We start from the raw sequence: 17,930 nt of genomic DNA, 5'->3' as shown, positions 1-17,930 counted from the left end.
TTTCCAACTAAACAAAATGCATTAATTTCACAAGACAGTCTCTTCCCAATATGTTATTACTTGTTTACCATACATACAACTTCACATAACTTTGCACAAAAGGTTTTGTAATCCCAAATGAGCAAATTGTTTATTGCAAACATCAAATTGAAACTTAGTGTGTTACTAATAGCAATTAGCATACATTATTCATATAAAAGTTCATGCTCAAAGTTGCATATTGAATTATATATATTGTCCTCTGCATCATTTCCATTTCTTGCCAAATTTTCCATGCTTAAACTTGCCATAACCATACCTACCATGCTTCCCATGTTTGCCAAATTTTCCATGCTTATACTTCCCATGTCCATAACCATGATGATAACCTCCATGTCCATATGACATATGATGAGCACCATATGCAGTCGCCAAACCTGCGAACAATCCTATACCGGCTCCACGTCCTATAAATTAACCAACATGCGGTAAATCTTAAGGTTGTTTGTATGCACTGATATGTTTGTTTCTGATAACAAATTGGGATGATCGTGTTTACCTGAAGGATACGCGGACGGATAGGCATGTGGAGTGTGATAAGATGGTTGATGATAACCTGAATGAGGGTAACCGGAAGGTGGATACCCTGCTGCTGCATGTGGTGGATATTGGGGAGGATAGTAACTTCCTTGTGGTGGATATGCAGTTTGTGGTGGATAATAGCCTCCTTGAGGTGGACAGGAATAGGAACCATGTGGTGGAGGATAGGCTGGTGCTGCTGGATAGCCTGCTATATGTGAAAACATACCTCTCTCAGTAGACTCTTGATTGTTTCTACCATTGTTCATCTTGATTCACCTTAAAAATAGTTTGAAATTCGCAAAAATATAAAAATTCATCATATCATATCATATTTCTGTAACAAAAATTTAAGTAATTTATTGACACCTCTGAATAAAAGTGCATGGTGTCTGACGCGTGTCAGTGTCTAATATCAACACGACACAGATACATGTGATTACATTCAATTTATTTATTTTCTAAATTATTATAAATGTCAATGTATCAGTGTCGTGTCCGGTATCTGTGTGTCAATGTTTCATAACCAGAAGAGAGACTCATCTCATCGGTGTTTATGCCAATAGAACTAACTCATAGAAATTCATTTTCTCATGTGCAATAGTAAAGGATTGAATCCAAAAAGGAAACATATATTGCTATGATTTCATATAAAACCAAGAAATGTTTCAACAAACAAGATTTTGTTAGTAACATGCAACAAGAAAAAAGTTGTATTAACTATTGTTTGGTGCTTACTCAATGGAAAACTGCAAATGTTCTCTGTAAAATCATCCAAAGGTGATAAGTGAATTATTGTTGGTGCCGCAAAAAGTTAAAGGATGTGAAACTTCACCTATTCTTATACTTATAATTTCTCTATTTTGAAAAAGCACTCGTTGTTTCTACGCAATATGGAATATATATATGTTATGTCTATATACATTTTGAAAGCATAATTGTTAGTATATTTTTTCTTCCGTTGGAAACTTAGACTATTATATTATGCTGTTAATGTGTAGGGGATTTATTCTCATTTCACACACTGAGCGAGTGGAAGATATGAATTAGAATAATTAGAATTGATATGATAGAAAAAGTTAATTAATAAACAAAAAAATATTCCTGTACACCCACTTTTTTTTAATACACGCAACACCGACACCAAATTAACCGCTTGCAAAAATATGATGAGTTCAATCAAATAGAGTTAATTTAAACAGAATATCAGATTACATTTTCTTATGAAAAGAAGAAAAAATATCAAATTGTTTTACACAATCTTTTCCATTAACTCATTCATATAACTTCTCAATGACACCAACAAATTATATTTCAAAATACAGAATCCACTGTAAGTAAATGAGATAAATTAGTATCTATAGAAAATTCTGGTAAAGCATTCTGCATTCTAAGAGCATTTGTGTACTTTTTCTCCCGTGGTTGAAGTTTTTTGAGCATATAAGAGCACATCAGATCAGACACAATAAAATTCCAAGTGTCCTGCTAAGATTTGATTCAGACGCGTCAGATCTGGTGAATTGCACTAAAGTTTGACAAATCAATCATATCTGCTTCTTCTCGTACAACCTTCGATAGATTTTTGCTCCTTCAAATTCTGCATGAATCTCTCTCTCAGTCCTAATTCCCATAGGGTTGCTTAATAACCATCCATCACTATCACACGGTATAGCAGGGTTCAAAGTATCTATGTGACTTAGTGCATCAACTTCATCGAACTGGTTTTTCATGTCAAGTGCCACTTCAACCACGTCAGACTGTATGAACACCTGTCATAAACAAGACAACAAACAGAATTACTTCATTCCCTTCAGAAGTTTCCCGTCATAAAAGAAAAACATGTCGGAATTCTCACACGGCCTAATCGCTTAATCCACAAATTGTATACAAGGTAAATTTGAACTTCCTTAATGATGAACGACCTAAGAAGTATAAATATATTAGAGCATGCAGAAAATATACCTGTCCTCCAGGAGTTAAATTATCTACAATAGCACCAACCAAAGGCTTCTGCAGAACTCTTCTTTTATGATGTTTTTTCTTGAAATGAGGGTCTGGACACTGCATGTTTTTGGATATAAAAATGTTAGTAGTAAGCTACTGGTAATGTTTGTTGGTGTTCGTTAGCTCAACAACCGAGCTAACTATGTGGGACAAATCTAGACATCGCATGTGTTGGGCGACATCATTTAACTAAATAAAAGGCCTTTGGAAGTAAAACCTCAGCGCGCTTTGGAAATAAAAGGCCTTTGGAAATAAAAGGCTTTTCGGTGCGTTTATAAAGACTCACCAAAATTGAAACTAACTGTAAGGGCCCGGGATATGATTCTACCAATTGCTTGAAAGAAATTGGAGCATTTGCAAACAAGAAATGTCTGCAATTTAGTGTAAAAAAAACAGTCATTATTGCGCATTGTTAAAAATAAAGTGTATATGTTTAACTTGGCAATCAAATAAAGTTTAGGATTGATAGTACATGTTATCTAGAGCCAGGTCTTTTACCCATAACTCAGCACGCTTGACCATCTGCACATGAAACCGAATTATACAATCATACAATACAATATCGCCTCTATTCTAAGTTGAATATGCCGTAACAAGATAAGAAATTGAAATTTACTAGAAGGGAAGGGAGCAATCATCAAGGGCATTCAAAACAAAAAGAGATCGAAAGAATAGGTTTCCTTACCCTTTGCCGTATTTCCAATCCCAAATAATTTCTCACTTTAGGTGTCCTTTTTGCAAGCCACATAAGAAACCTGCCACTGCCTGTCATTATCAATAATAACAGATATGCTGGATCAAGTGTGCTGTTTAAAAGGCAGTGGAACAATTATTTTATCGTCCTAGATCTACTCACAATGTTGTCAATTATGGATCACGGAAAATAGTGGTTTGTTAAAATTCTGTGATTCTAGTACACTACAGCACCGCAATAGCTGATATTCGACAAAACTTTGTACTTAACATTGTATCATGAAACAATAGAGACTGTTTATACTCCACTACGCAATAGCACTATAGCGTGACTATAATTCTGTATATGACAACATACTGGACCCATTAATTGTGTCTTGATATTAAGGTAAACAAACTGGTGAAAATATTTGACACTTTGATTACAAGATGCTATGGTGCAATAATATCAACTTATACAAACATGATATCCAAGCTAATGGCAATCAATAACATAGATGCTAAATTCAACAAATTTATGAATGAAATTCAGATTACCACATCCAATATCTACCATGAGTGGCAATGCAGGGTCTGCAAAAACCTGGTTCCAGTCTGGTACTTGTGCAGGAGTCTATCAAATCAAGAAAAACAAACAAAATCATTATAATAAAGAAAAGGGTCATGCTAACATGTGCCCTTAGGGCACATGTTAAGAGCTAAATGTAGAAACTTTATCTAAAAAATTGTGCATTGTTTTCATAAAAAGTTGATAATTAATGTGTTTATTACATTTTTCAATACTAATTTACTATATTTAAGTTTCTTAACATGTGCCCTTGGGGCACATGTTAGCTTTATCCTAAAGAAAAAGACTATTTCATCAACAATGAAAGACAGAAGGGTTCACTGAACCAAATGCATATTATGTCTGGTTTCACAATACTTATTAAGAGTATTGGTCTACACAACTCCTCTGTACACCGATACCTCTGGAAAAAATGTGTCAGTGTCGGGGTCGGACACTTTCAATTTATTCATTTTGTCAGTGTTGTGTCCGGTGTCTGTGCTTTATAATTCACACTAAGAACATGTTTAACTCTAGAAATGAATATGAATAAAATATGAAGGAGAAAATTTATTTGAATTGGTAGAGTAAAGGAAGTTTACAGCGAAAGAAGAACTGAGGGGATTAACATGTTGCCTGATTCTGACATGACCCTGTTCCTGAAATTGGAGATAAAACGTGTTAATATTATCCGTTTGAAGTGATAATTGCAAGTGAAAATGAATATACAAACCAAATTGTTGGAGAGGTTGAGGTCAGCGTATTCTAATGCGACGAGCTGTGAGCTTCGTAATTGCGGTTTTAGTTGTTGTTGTTGTTGTAGGTCTTGTACTAGTGGGGAAATGGATGAGGAAGAAGAAGAAGAGAATGGAAGAGAAGAAGAGAGAGGACGAAAGGGTGAGAGTGAGAGTGGTAACATTGGTGCAGAAAGTGAAGTACCAATGCCATACAACTTTCTCCAACCACAACAACAACCCATTCATTCCTCTTTGCACTTCAATCCCTCGCCTAAACTATATGTTTATTTGTATCATTAATCCATATTAAATTCAGATTAAATTATCTTCCGTCTCTCAAAATAATTATCATAGTGAGTTATTTCCCTTTGATTAAAAGAGAAAACTATAAATAAAAGAGAACTAGGTAAATTACCCGTGCGTTGCACGGGTGTAATTAAAATATATAGGTTAAATATTTTATAAAAATATATATAATTTAATATAGTGATTGAATATGTTATAAAATATACTAAAAATATTATATTTAATTTTTGTTTATTTAAAATTAAGAATAATATTTAGAAGTATGAGAATTTTTATTGTTTTAACTTATAAATTTGTTATTTTTAAATTTGATATATCAAATTTGATCCTTAAAGAGAAATTATATAATATTTTAATATATTTTATCTAAAATCCTATATTTTGTATTTATATTATAATTTTTATTATTAATAACTTTTTTTTATTAAAGTTGTTATTTTAGTAGTTCTTCCATACATAATATATGAGATAGTGAGTAGACTATGTTTTAGAAAATTTTATAAAATAATTCCAATTTATAATGTATATTAACAAAAGCAATTTATAGTATTAATTCCAAATTTCTTTTTTAGACCATATATTTATCAAATATTATAATGCATTTTATTTTCTATTATGAATAAACTTTAGTCTTTTATTATATTGTAGTTAGATAGTTTGGCATTGAACCGAAAGAATGATATTTTTTTTTGTTTATTGAAATGTAAAAATATGTTATATTTATTGATTTTATGGGAAAAACAAATATAATATTTTATGATTCATTACTTGATTTTAGTAGGATATTTATACATAAATAATTTATTCTCTCTATGATTGTATAGAAGACATTGTGAAAATATTAGTTAACAACTACATGTTTCAATTAACAAATAATAATTTAGATCCAACGTCTTACTTTTTTCGAATTAAAGGTTACAATGTCTAAAATACTTATACTTTTTTAGTATATAATATGTAAGGTTAATTAATTACACAAATTCTTGTTATATCTACTTACATATATAAATTATGTAGACTTTTATTTGTAAGAAATTATACATTTTATTGTATAAATCATTTTATCTATTAAAATAATTTATTTAATAACAAAAATAAATTAAATAAACCTTTATAATTCTAATATCATTTTATCTATTAAAAAATGTTTGTTGTTAATCCACATGTTAAATTGAAAAGAAAAAATAATAACGAAATTTTTTTTAGTAGCATTAAGATAAAAACAATCCTTTACTATCTCCAATAAACGACATGATCATTAGATCTTCTAAATGAAAATACTCCAAACGCTACCTTTTCATCATGTTCTATGTTCAGCACCTACTTCAGAGTTCTTCAAATATGTGATTAACTGTTTGATTGAAGAGAAGTACACAACTATTAATTTTATAATTTACACATTAAAATTCATATAAAAGCAATCAGGAGAAAAAAGCGTACATACCTTATTGAAGAAGCCTTATTGAAGAAGCTTCACAATAGTGTTGTTTATATAAAATATAAGAATCGTTACACTATTTTCTACAACATTCATACATAATTAATATTAGAATCATCAAACTATTTTCTTTAACACAATCTATTTCAAAAGAGATTCAAAATTATGATGTCGAAGATCAAAAGAAAATGAATAAGGAATATAAAACATAAAAGTGATAAAAAAAATTTCGCATATGAATCGACCTTCCAATAGATATCTCTTATAAATCTTCAAAACCTTGACATTGCAAAGAGAAACAAAAAGAATATTACAAAATAAAGACTAAAGTGTTTTTTTTATTAAGAAAGTAAAGATGGCTCAGAATCACATATTTATATATACAATAAAAATCATGGATGAAAAATTAACAATTAATGAAAATAATAAGCAATCAATTTATTAATTAAAATTTTACATTAATGTATAATTTAGTGAATGGTCACATATAAATAATAATTAATAAAAGGTTTAAGTTATAAATTTGTTTCCAATTAAAGGAATAAGTTATAAATTTATTTCGAATTAATAAAATAATAATTAATCAATTTTTTAATTAATTTTTTTATCAATGTTATAAGTTAGTGAATAGTCACATATAAATGATAATATAAAAATAGTATTTTAAAGGTTTATGTTATAAATTTATTTAAAAATAAATAAAAGTAATTATTATTATCAGACATGCTATTAAGAGTTGTTACACATTTATTATTAAAAGTTATTAAGTTACAATATTCGTATCTAATAAAATTGAATGAGAATAAAAATTTTATGTGAATAAAATTTAAAATATGTATATATTTATTTCTTTGAATTTTAAAATATTAATAAATAGTTATAAATTTAATTTATATGCTTGATTTTATATAAAGTATTGAAAAATTTAGAAATTTTTGTTTAAATTGACATTTAAAAAATTAATCTAATACACATATATATAACATATTTTAATATATTCTTGTGAGCTAGCATAAGTATATATACCTTCTAATTTTAAACATTCTCGTGAGCTAGCATAAAAATATAAACATAAAATGTATATAAACAAAAATAAATATATTAAATAAACATATGGAGTGAAAAAAAAGTACCATTATACTAAGAGTGAAGCATTTGAGAGTGACACCTAAAACTTTTATATGATGTGGAAATATTATCTTACAATATTATTAAAAAATGTATTTACCAAATGAATTTATAACATAATAATTTTTTAATGTATGAACTATTTCTTTTTTCATAATAAGAATTTGAATTAAGTTTTTTTGGGGGATATATATATATATATATATATATATATATATATATATATATATATATATATATATATATATATATATATATATATATATATATATATATATATATATATATATTATTTTAATTATTATTAATATTCATGTTCTATGATCAGCACCTACTTCAGAGTTCTTCAAATATGTGATTAACTGTTTGATTGAAGAGAAGTATACAACTATTAATTTTATAATTTACACATTAAAATTCATATAAAAGCAATCAGGAGAAAAAAGCGTACATACCTTATTGAAGAAGCTTCACAATAGTGTTGTTTATATATAATATAAGAATCGTTAAACTATTTTCTACAACATTCATATATAATTAATATTAGAATCATCAAACTATTTTCTTTAACACAATCCATTTCAAAAGACATTCAAAATTATGATGTCGAAGATCAAAAGAAAATGAATAAGAAATATAAAACATAAAAGTGATAAAAAATTTCGCATATGAATCGACCTTCCAATAGATATCTCTTATATATATATATATATATATATATATATATATATATATATATATATATATATATATATATATATATATATATATTATTTTAATTATTATTAATATTATTTTTTGTTATGATTACTATTATTTTAATTATTATTGTAGTTGTTATAATTATAATTATTTTAATTACTAATATTGTATCAATTTAATAACAAATAAATTTAAGATTGTGACAATATATATATATATATATATATATATATATATATATATATATATATTACTTATTATTTATATTATTATTTTTGGTTTTATTATTATTATTATTATTATTATTATTATTATTATTATTATTATTATTATTATTATATTTATTCTTAATGTAGGGTTAAAATAGTAAAATTAAAATTAGGGTGTAAGGTCAAAGTAGTAAAATCAAAATTAGGGTTTATGCTTAGAGTTGTTATGAGGTTGACATGTGGCTAGGGTTGCCATCATGACAACCTTCCATTTATATATATTAAGATAGTATTTTTAATAAATTATCATTGTTTACTATTAGTGTATTTGAACTATCATAAATACATAGCGAAAAAATAATAAATTGAGAGTATTAATTAAAAGGAAGAATTAGAAGAAAAAAATTAGAATTGCATTAAAAATTAAAAGCCACAATTGTTTTAGGTCAAATAATTTTATCAGATACAACATTTATTTTGTGACGGAAAAAATAATATTAAAGTTATGTATGTTTAAATTTAAAAATAATTAAAGTGCATCTTGCTAGGGATAGAGATCCTCTTTCGTTTTGTAATTAGAATTAGTGTGTTATGATAGTAAGGAATTTTGAATTAGTGGTGTTGGTTTTTGATATTGCGGCGTGGACTGGATCTGCAAGGCTAACACTCTCACGTTCAAGTTAGTTCAATATTCAAGATGACGATAGTAAAAGTGGAAATCAGAAAAATACATATTGAATTTCATGTGTGTTGGTTTTATACGTTGGGTCGTTTTGTTTAGACTTACTTAGGCTTGTCGGGCGTGAAATAGCATGGGATGTCTTTGAAGTCGTGGGCGACCTCTGGTAATGATGTTCTCTCTTGGAGAGAAGTGGAAACGCTTCGATCGTTTGTAAAAGTAGTGAGGAACAGATGCATTAAATGTTTTCCCGTTGTTGAAACGTTTCACCACTTCTTTGGAACGCGTGACTCTAGGTGTACATGTTAGGGTATGGTGTTTCCTCATGGTGCATTTGAGTTTGTTTACGGTCCCTAGGAAAAATCTGACTGTAGATCTTGTAACTTACTGCCTCTAAGTGATCTGTTTGTTGATTTCTTTTGCATATATAAGGGTTTTCAAGTGTTCAAGGTTTTTTTTTTTTGCAATCTTTTGAGAGTTAGTTTCTACTAGTGAGTGCATTTCTTTCTTCTTTTCTACGAGTGTTTCTCACAATAATTGTTAACCCTTGAACACATTTTCGTTATCCTACTTGACCTTCGCCTTTCCATAAGGTTATGCTCCACTAGGTACCCTCATGAGCAATAGCTTTCCATATCTTCAACAATTTCTTTATTATAGTCAATATGAGCAATAGTCATGTTAGTTTGTATAGTGTAACACCCTAAAACCCCACACTTATTATTATAAAATAAATCATATGGAATCACATATTCATAGTTAGAATGTTACTCGACATCAAACACATATGTTCTGTAACACATTATAACATAAAATATTTAACACCTGTCATCACATGCTCACCTTCACTTAGGGTATCATTGTAGCGGAATCATATCAAATTCAATAATGAAATATATCAAAGTCAACTTTAGTCTCATAAGGTCTTAAACTTTCATAAAATAATTAGAATAGAGTATAATATCCAACTCATGGCAACTTCAAAGCAACTCAACGGGATAGTTATTAAACTTCAATAATGTAGAATTAACTTCGCACAAAACAAAAGAAGTATAGTTTGTCCGTCCAATTTTACAGATAAAAACAACGTAATCTAAATACGCAAAACAAAAAGGAAAGAAGAACAACTTGCTGTCATCCTCCCACTCTAAGCAGCTGCTCGTTTACTTGCTTATATGTACTCCGAAGAGGAGCACATACCACACAACAATAACAACAAAGGGGTGAAAAATCACTTTAATAAAGTAAATGGTACATATTGTAAGGTAGAGTATAAAATACATATATATATATATATATATATATATATATATATATATATATATATATATATATATATATATATATATATATTCTACAAATAATTGCATACAACATCACATAACACATTCTCACACCCATCTCATCAACCACACACAAATCGACAATAAGCATACAACTCATTTATGTTATACAACTCAACTAAGCAACTTAATGCATATGCATGTGGTACCAACTCAATATTTATTTCTCTCAAGAATCAGGTCCCCTCTCTGAACCCATGAGCCTCCTCTCTGAGCTCCAAGCTCTCTCTCTAAGCTTGAGACAAGCCACTAGTTCCCTCTATGAACTAGTGAACATACCTCTTGACACAACTCAAATGATACATGAAGCATGCATATCAATATCAATGTGTTAAAACCCCTCTCTGATCCTAACATAATGCAGTGACAACTCTCATATTTCACTCTCCAAATTACCACACAATCACAATAAAAAATACATAAACACAACTGAAATCAGCACAACATAGTTATTAAATAACTTCAAAGTTATTAATTTTCATCATCGCCAACATAACATCAACAACCCATGTAATCCATATAAAAAACTCATGTCATCACTCATCACAACACACTCAGTCCCAAAAAATAATTCTATTTAATAAGAATTCTCGTTAGTTTTCCACCGCTTCGAACAACAACTTATTTAATAAAAAATTATGGCAAAAACAAAAAAAAAAATCAAGTAATTTGCACAAATCTTTAATAATTTATATAAAATGTAAATAATTGTAAACTACAAATGGGTCGTGTCGGGTCGGGTAGATATCCGTAAATGGTTGTCGAGCACTGAGATGACCCAGAAACAAGACGCTTGTGGGTTGTGAAGAAAGCGAGAGACACAACCATGGCTGTTAGGCAAAAAGCAGTAACAACCCTTCCGAACCTCATACGCAATCTCCGCAACGAACAGCCTTTCAAGCTCAAGCCTCCTCACAATCCCTTACCCTCTCTCCGGCGCGCTTTCTCTTTGTACGATCAGATCAACCTCATTGACAATGTCCCCGAAGACCAACTCCGATTCCAAGGGTACTCTCTCTTTCTCTCTTTCATTCTACATAATCAATTCGGAATTTTCTCTCTATTTTGAAAAATGGAGTGTTTCAAAATTTTGTTTTTTAGTTAGTTTTCATATGAAATGTGTTGTTTGTTTTAAAAATGAAATGAAATTGCAGGTTTAATGATACTGGGTTTACTGTAAATGGTGTTGAGTATGAAGGAAGTTTGCTTTGTGTTGGAAATTTGATCATGTCTTGGAAACCACAGAAATTTTCAGAGATCAATGCTGATAGGTTTGTTTCTTCCTTTCTTATTCTCTAACTATTGCTCTTCATTTTTCTGAGTGAGTATTTTTACATTCTTCTCTTGCTTCTTGCTTTCTCTACAAATCCTTTTATTGTGGATAGTACTTAATGTGTTGATTACATCTTTTATCCATGTCATAGATACAAGTTCCACTAAGTATTATGCTGGTTGTCGACAGACTAACACAACCCTCTCTTTTTATCCGGGCTTGATACCATAGGCAGGATTAGTACTTCATGCATTCATTATATTTCTTTATTTTGCATATCATCATTGGTTTTGAGAATGAACTTATGACATGCATGATACAACAAAAACAATCAAGTCTTTTTCCGGTAGGTGAAGTCAGCTACATGAATTGGTTGACACTTGACACCGTAAAATTCTGTAATGTACTATTAGGTCTCCCGAGTAAACTGTTAACCTCTTAATCTCTCTTAAAAGTTTTACATTTAGTTTTCCTTAATTTTCTTCGCCTCTAACTATTGGACTACACTCAATTTGGTATACTCCTCTTATTAGTACTTGTAAGACGGGATTCTACTATCTTCTCTACTGTGTGGCTATCCCCATTTCCCGTCGAATGATTGTATTCCTAATCCTATTTTGTTTTGTGTAATTACACCCATGTCCATGGTAGTAACATTCTTATATCGATAATGTTCGTTTTACCAAGAGAAATAGATGATAGACTCTGATAAATGGCAATAAATCATTAGATTAATTACCTGTCCTCCAATAAACTGGGTGTATCTATTTTTGTGTGATAATCACCAAACATGCAGCGAAACATCAAGAAGTGAATGCATCATAAGTCATACTAACAATTTATTTGCTCTAGTTTCAAGTTTGATTGTATTATCTTGCTTTGATATCTTATTTGTTGTCATATTTTTTTCTTGTTACAGCTTGTCACTCTTTCAAATTGTCCGCCCCATCCCAGGTTGGTTTTTTCAGTTTCACAATTCTTTCTTTACTTTAACTTTCTGGTTTTCCCTTTTTTGGGTGCAATTCTTTGCTTCCTTTCATTTTTCCTACCCGGATGCTTTATGGGAATACTTGATAATGTGTTCTTCTATATATAGATAAAAAATTACTTAACTCATGGTTTACTTTCTAATTCACTTGTGAAGTGGTTTACACTAATGATCCCTATGCATATAGTACTTGTAGTTTCTAAGTGTTAAGTCGGGACCTTAGAGCTGACGAGAATCCCACTGTCTTGATTATTTGAAACAACATGATTCCACTTTTTGATGAACTCGTGTAATTCTCTTTTCTATTGTTCTTTCTCCCATGGGTTTAGTGTCCTTTTTAGCTAATTAATTTGAATTAACTACAAGACCCTGCTTTTTGCTCGTTATGTTACTAAGTTAATGTTATTGCCACTTATCAAATTGCTTTTGATCTATATTAACTGAAATTTGGAAGAATTATTTGCCAGAGATTCTGATTGTTGGCTGTGGAAGGAACATTCAACATGTTGATCCTGAAATTAGACGGTTTATTCGCTCTACTGGCATGAAATTAGAAGCTGTTGATTCGGTATATATGATTGCTTTATTTTATGAGATCTAAATTTTACTTCACCTTACATTGTTGGTGCATTATTATTTGTGTTTAATAAAATATTTCACAATATCATTCAATTATATTTTCCACATCATTGAAAGAGTTTGAGTATACTGCTAACATCTATATGTCAAACTTTTTACAATGACATGGCAACATTGGATCAAAATAAAATCATAAGGATGTATATGTTAGAAGAGTCATTTGTTGTGTCCTGGGTATAACTTTATCTGAATCAATGAATGCATAGTAGTTATACTTATAGATTATGAGTTTGATAAATGTACATTGGCAGTGTAATCGGGTTTTACACATATGTTTGATCATGTTTTACCATCTTGCTACATCATATTGTTGCCTCTTAAAGGTTATTATCTGGAACACAATTCACATCAAATAATTCCAAATGTCATTAGGGAGAAACTAACCAAAAAGATGATCACTGCCAGCTTGATTGCTTCTCTTTAAATTTTCAAATGTTACGTTATTTAATTATTTATCATCTATTATTTACAGAGAAATTATTTATCATCTATTATTTACAGAGAAACGCGGCATCAACTTACAACATACTGAATGAAGAAGGTCGTATTGTGGCTGCTGCGCTTCTTCCATATGGAGTTTCTTCATGAAGCTTGGACTGATATTCGTAGTACCTACCCCTTCACTCCAAATATGCTCACATTCGTCAGCACGACAATCTTGCGTAAACCTGCAGGATATGCTTTGATTTTCTATGTAGAAAGTTTTGACATTGATTGGACACTGAGTAAAGCACATGTGACTGTGTTGATTCTGTTTCTAATGTAATAATATAAGAATAAGGATAATTATAATGTATAGAAGGTGGTTGTTTGGTTTTAATGCTACTTCATTTTGTTGAAGTTATGACCAGCCAAGATATTGAACCATTTCTATTGCTCTCCTCATAGCTATGTAGACTTGTAATTTCTATTGCTCTCCTCATAGCTATGTAGATTTGTAGTGTATATTCAGATGGTTTTTCCTAAACCTCGTCTACAGTTGGGGTATCATCTACCAATGAGCTATTCCTCTATGACAAAATTAACCAAACAGATAGAAGAAAATGCCAAAGATGTAGTCTAGTCTTGTGACCATTTTACATATATGGATTCTCTACTGTAACTGCCGAGTAAATCTCGGCCATTAAAATAAATAGGGTTAAATATACGACCCCCTATCATTATGGCGAGTTTTAATTTTCCCCTGAAGTATTTTTTTTGTGATTCCACCCTTATAAAACAATGATTTTGTTTTCAAAAGTCCCTATTCTATATTTGGCTGTCTGGGCGTGGGAAATCTTGCAAGGTGGCATCTTAGATTTGCTGACTTGAATTATTATGTAATACATTAAATGAAAACTGAAATAAAATCAAATATATATTCCTTTTTACTCCCAGAGAATAACCTAAGGTTCAAAGTTGGAAAACTTTTTTTGGGAGAAGACAAATTGATCGGGGAAGACAAAATCATGGCTGAGAACGGTGAAGATCCAGGTGATTCGTCTCAGGTAAGTTTGAATTTCTGTCTATATTACTTGAATCCAACATGCATTGTTGGGTTGAGCCTTACATTTAGTATTTAATTTCAGAACAAATAACTGTTTAACGTTGTTTTTCACCATAAAAGAGAGTTCGTAATGTTGAGTGATGGTGAAACGATATACAAAGATGGTGTTTCTACATTAGATTCTGGGGAACACATTGAAAAGTGGACATTGATTCACATTCGTAACAAAGTAAATGGGTGGGGTAACTTGAAAGTAGAGCTATCAAAATGGGCTAGCCCATATGGATTGGCCCGCTAGGCCTGAAAAATCATAGGGTTTGGGCCTAAAAATTAGAGCCCATATTTTTTTGGGCATTTTTAGCCCAGCCCTTAAAAGCTCGCTATCCATTAGGGCTAGCCCATTTTGACATCTCTACTTGGAAGGGTTGTAGTGATTGTGGACGAAAATCACCGCCATAGATCCTAACTTTATCCAGATTAAGAATGATGAGGATGCTTATGATTTCGCTGCTTATGCTTGTGCGATGCAAGTTGATGGAAAAATGTTTGTGGAACACGAAGCAAGTGGAAGCAGTCTTAGGTGTGTGAATGAAATGGTTGAGTTAGATGTTAGTGATGAAGAGATAGTTGAAGGGTTGAACGATAGTGAGGATGAAAGAACGACTGCTATTGCAGATGGATTTGATGGAATTGATGTGATTATACCAATTAGTGAGGGTCCAATGATAGATGGTTTGTTAACTTGTTCTAGTAAGAAAAAATGGGAAGAAGACGATTATGTTTGTGAAGAGCTAGATAGCTCAGATCCTGATAACTTAGAAGATGAAAAAGGACCTAAGTTTGAGAAGTTTAAGAAAAAGCAACTTAATAAGAATTTTAAGTCTAAGTGGGGTATGGAGTTCAATTCTCTATTTGACTTTAGAGAGGCCATTCGTGAGTGGAGAATTTTAATGGGAGGGAAATAACTTTTGTTAAAAAAGAAAGGTACATGGTGAGGGTAGAATGTAAGGCTATATGTGGTTTTTTAATGCTTTGTTCTAGGGTGGGTCATAAGCACACTTATGCATTAAGACTATAAAGGACACCCACGCATGTGCTAGTGTTTTGGATAATAGATCTGTAAACTCTAGGTGGGTGGCCAAGACTGTTGTAAAGAAAATGCAAACATCTGATAAAGTGAGGATTTGTGATATTATTCAAGATACGAGGCAAAACTATTCAGTGGGTATAATGTGGCAAGGGTATGGAAAGCTAAGCTGATTGCAAAATAGATCATTGACGGAGATGCAGATAAGCAATATGCAGATCTGTAGAGATATGTTGCTGAGTTGTAGAGCGTAAATGCTGGAAATACTTTGAAGATCAACATTGACAGACCAATCCCTTCAATTCAACCATGATGTGGATCTTGTTATTTCTGTTTTAATGGATGTAAAAAAGGGTTCATAAATGGTTTCAGACCATTTATTAGGGTTGATGAGTGTCATTTGAAGACTAAGTATGGAGGTCAACTTTTAATAGCTATGGGTAGGGATCCCAATGACCAATACTTCCCATTGGCCTTTGGTGTTGTGGAAATAGAAGCATAGGATACCTGAAGGTGGTTTATACATAGAATAAACAATAAACATGTCTTTATTTCAGATTAGTAAAAGGTAATCCCTTTAAAAGTTCACTAATTTCCCATTGTGTTTGATGTTCTAAAAGTTCACTAATTTTTATCATTGTAACAGGATTTGGTTGCAGTATTTGAAGAGATGTTTGATAGATTGAGCATAGGTTGTGTTTAAGACATTTGTATGCAAACTTTAAGAAATTTTGATGGTGGATCACTCATAAGAGATCTAATGATGGGAGCAGCCAAGACAACTTACCATCAAACATGGATGCAAAAGATGAATGAATTGAAGCATGTAGATCCAAAGGCTTGGTCATGGTTAATGGGAGTACCTTTAAAATGTTGGTGTAAGCATGCATTTAGTTTTTATGCTAAATGTGATGTACTGATGAATAACATTGTTGGGTCTTTTAATGCCACTATTTTAATTGCTATAGATAAACCTATATTGATAATGTGTGAATGAATTATGAAATATTTGATGAATAGGTGTAATAATTATACTTTGAAACTTTAAAAATGGCCACACAAGGTTAAGTTAATTTCTAGAAAAAGATTAGATACTAAGGTAGCTATGAGTGGTCATTGGTTGACAACTTGGGCTATGGAAGAAAAAATTCAGGTCACTCATTCTTATAACAGACAGGAATTCATAGTTCATATTGACAAAAGGTCCCGCACTTGTAATTTTTGGGAGTTAGTTAGTATTCCATGCAGGCATGTTGTTGCAGCCTTGTTTGTTGATGAATGTTTCACTAGGGAAAAGTGTGCCCTTTGTCATGGATTTGTTGTTAGCCCTATTAATGGACATGATATGTGGCCTAAGGTTGAAAGTGAAGAGCTTCTACCTCCAAACTACAACAAAGGACCTGGTAGACCAAGGAAATTAATAATTAGGGAGACTGGTGAAAAAGGTGCTAGAGTAAAGTTACCTGGTGTATCTTATAGGTGCACTAAGTGTGATAAGATTGAACACAAAGTTAAGTTATGCCAAAGCAAAAAACAAGATCTAAATGCCTTGAAAAGAAAGGTATTGTTGTTAGTCTCTTTATATTATTGGTAATTGTTGTTTGTTTAGTTGTTGTTGTTACTAGTATGTTATTTGTATTGCTTTTTGTAGCAAAAAGACGAGGTCAAGTGCAATTTTTGGTGGAACAAATGAAACAGGTCACGTGCAAATGTTACAATTGATCCAAGGGCTAGTGTGAATGTGGCATCTCAAAATGAAGGTACTGCTGAGCAATATCAACCATCTGCTGCAACTCAAAGTGATGTTTCATTGTTTGAGGATATTACTGATGATATGATGGCAAACCTACCTGGCATAAATCCAAGTGTGCAATCAACAAGTACCATAAGGAAAGGCAAGATTAAGTTCAAACAAGAAGCCAAACCAAAACCAATGTACTTGAATGAAGAAGAAGAAGAAGGAAATGGCTATCAAAATACAAGGATGTCTCCAAAGAGGACTCCAAAGAAGGCTCCAAAGAAGAAATCAATTTATGACCTTTAGTGTATACTGTAATGAAAATTAATGTGTTTTAGTGTTATTTTGTAAAGATTGATGCAAACTTTTGGTGCT

At 31.0% G+C, this 17,930-nt stretch overlaps 3 protein-coding genes across 3 annotated transcripts; 1 reads left to right on the top strand and 2 right to left on the bottom strand.

The window, feature by feature from the left end:
• LOC131616153 (glycine-rich protein A3) lies at positions 1-1,452 on the bottom strand. The gene is made up of 3 exons (XM_058887409.1): positions 1,297-1,452; positions 539-837; positions 1-446 (listed from the first exon to the last, which is right to left on the bottom strand). Exons 2-3 carry the CDS (start codon positions 825-827, stop codon positions 247-249), a joined length of 489 nt encoding a protein of 162 aa, XP_058743392.1. The 5' UTR covers positions 828-837; positions 1,297-1,452; the 3' UTR covers positions 1-246.
• A 285-nt stretch (positions 1,453-1,737) lies between these two features.
• Positions 1,738-4,813, bottom strand: LOC131616152 (uncharacterized). The gene is made up of 8 exons (XM_058887408.1): positions 4,536-4,813; positions 4,405-4,461; positions 3,793-3,868; positions 3,248-3,327; positions 3,035-3,084; positions 2,849-2,933; positions 2,521-2,619; positions 1,738-2,327 (listed from the first exon to the last, which is right to left on the bottom strand). Exons 1-8 carry the CDS (start codon positions 4,779-4,781, stop codon positions 2,103-2,105), a joined length of 918 nt encoding a protein of 305 aa, XP_058743391.1. The 5' UTR covers positions 4,782-4,813; the 3' UTR covers positions 1,738-2,102.
• Positions 4,814-11,078: 6,265 nt separating this feature from the next.
• Positions 11,079-14,111, top strand: LOC131618022 (uncharacterized). The gene is made up of 5 exons (XM_058889291.1): positions 11,079-11,352; positions 11,499-11,615; positions 12,537-12,571; positions 13,073-13,173; positions 13,746-14,111. Exons 1-5 carry the CDS (start codon positions 11,171-11,173, stop codon positions 13,830-13,832), a joined length of 522 nt encoding a protein of 173 aa, XP_058745274.1. The 5' UTR covers positions 11,079-11,170; the 3' UTR covers positions 13,833-14,111.
• The last annotated feature ends 3,819 nt before the right edge of the window (positions 14,112-17,930 follow it).

This window comes from Vicia villosa, linkage group LG7 (assembly GCF_029867415.1).
Source record: "Vicia villosa cultivar HV-30 ecotype Madison, WI linkage group LG7, Vvil1.0, whole genome shotgun sequence".
Lineage (NCBI taxonomy): Eukaryota > Viridiplantae > Streptophyta > Magnoliopsida > Fabales > Fabaceae > Vicia > Vicia villosa.
The sequence above is the reverse complement of the archived record's forward strand: the minus strand, read 5'-3'. Positions and strand labels throughout refer to the sequence as shown.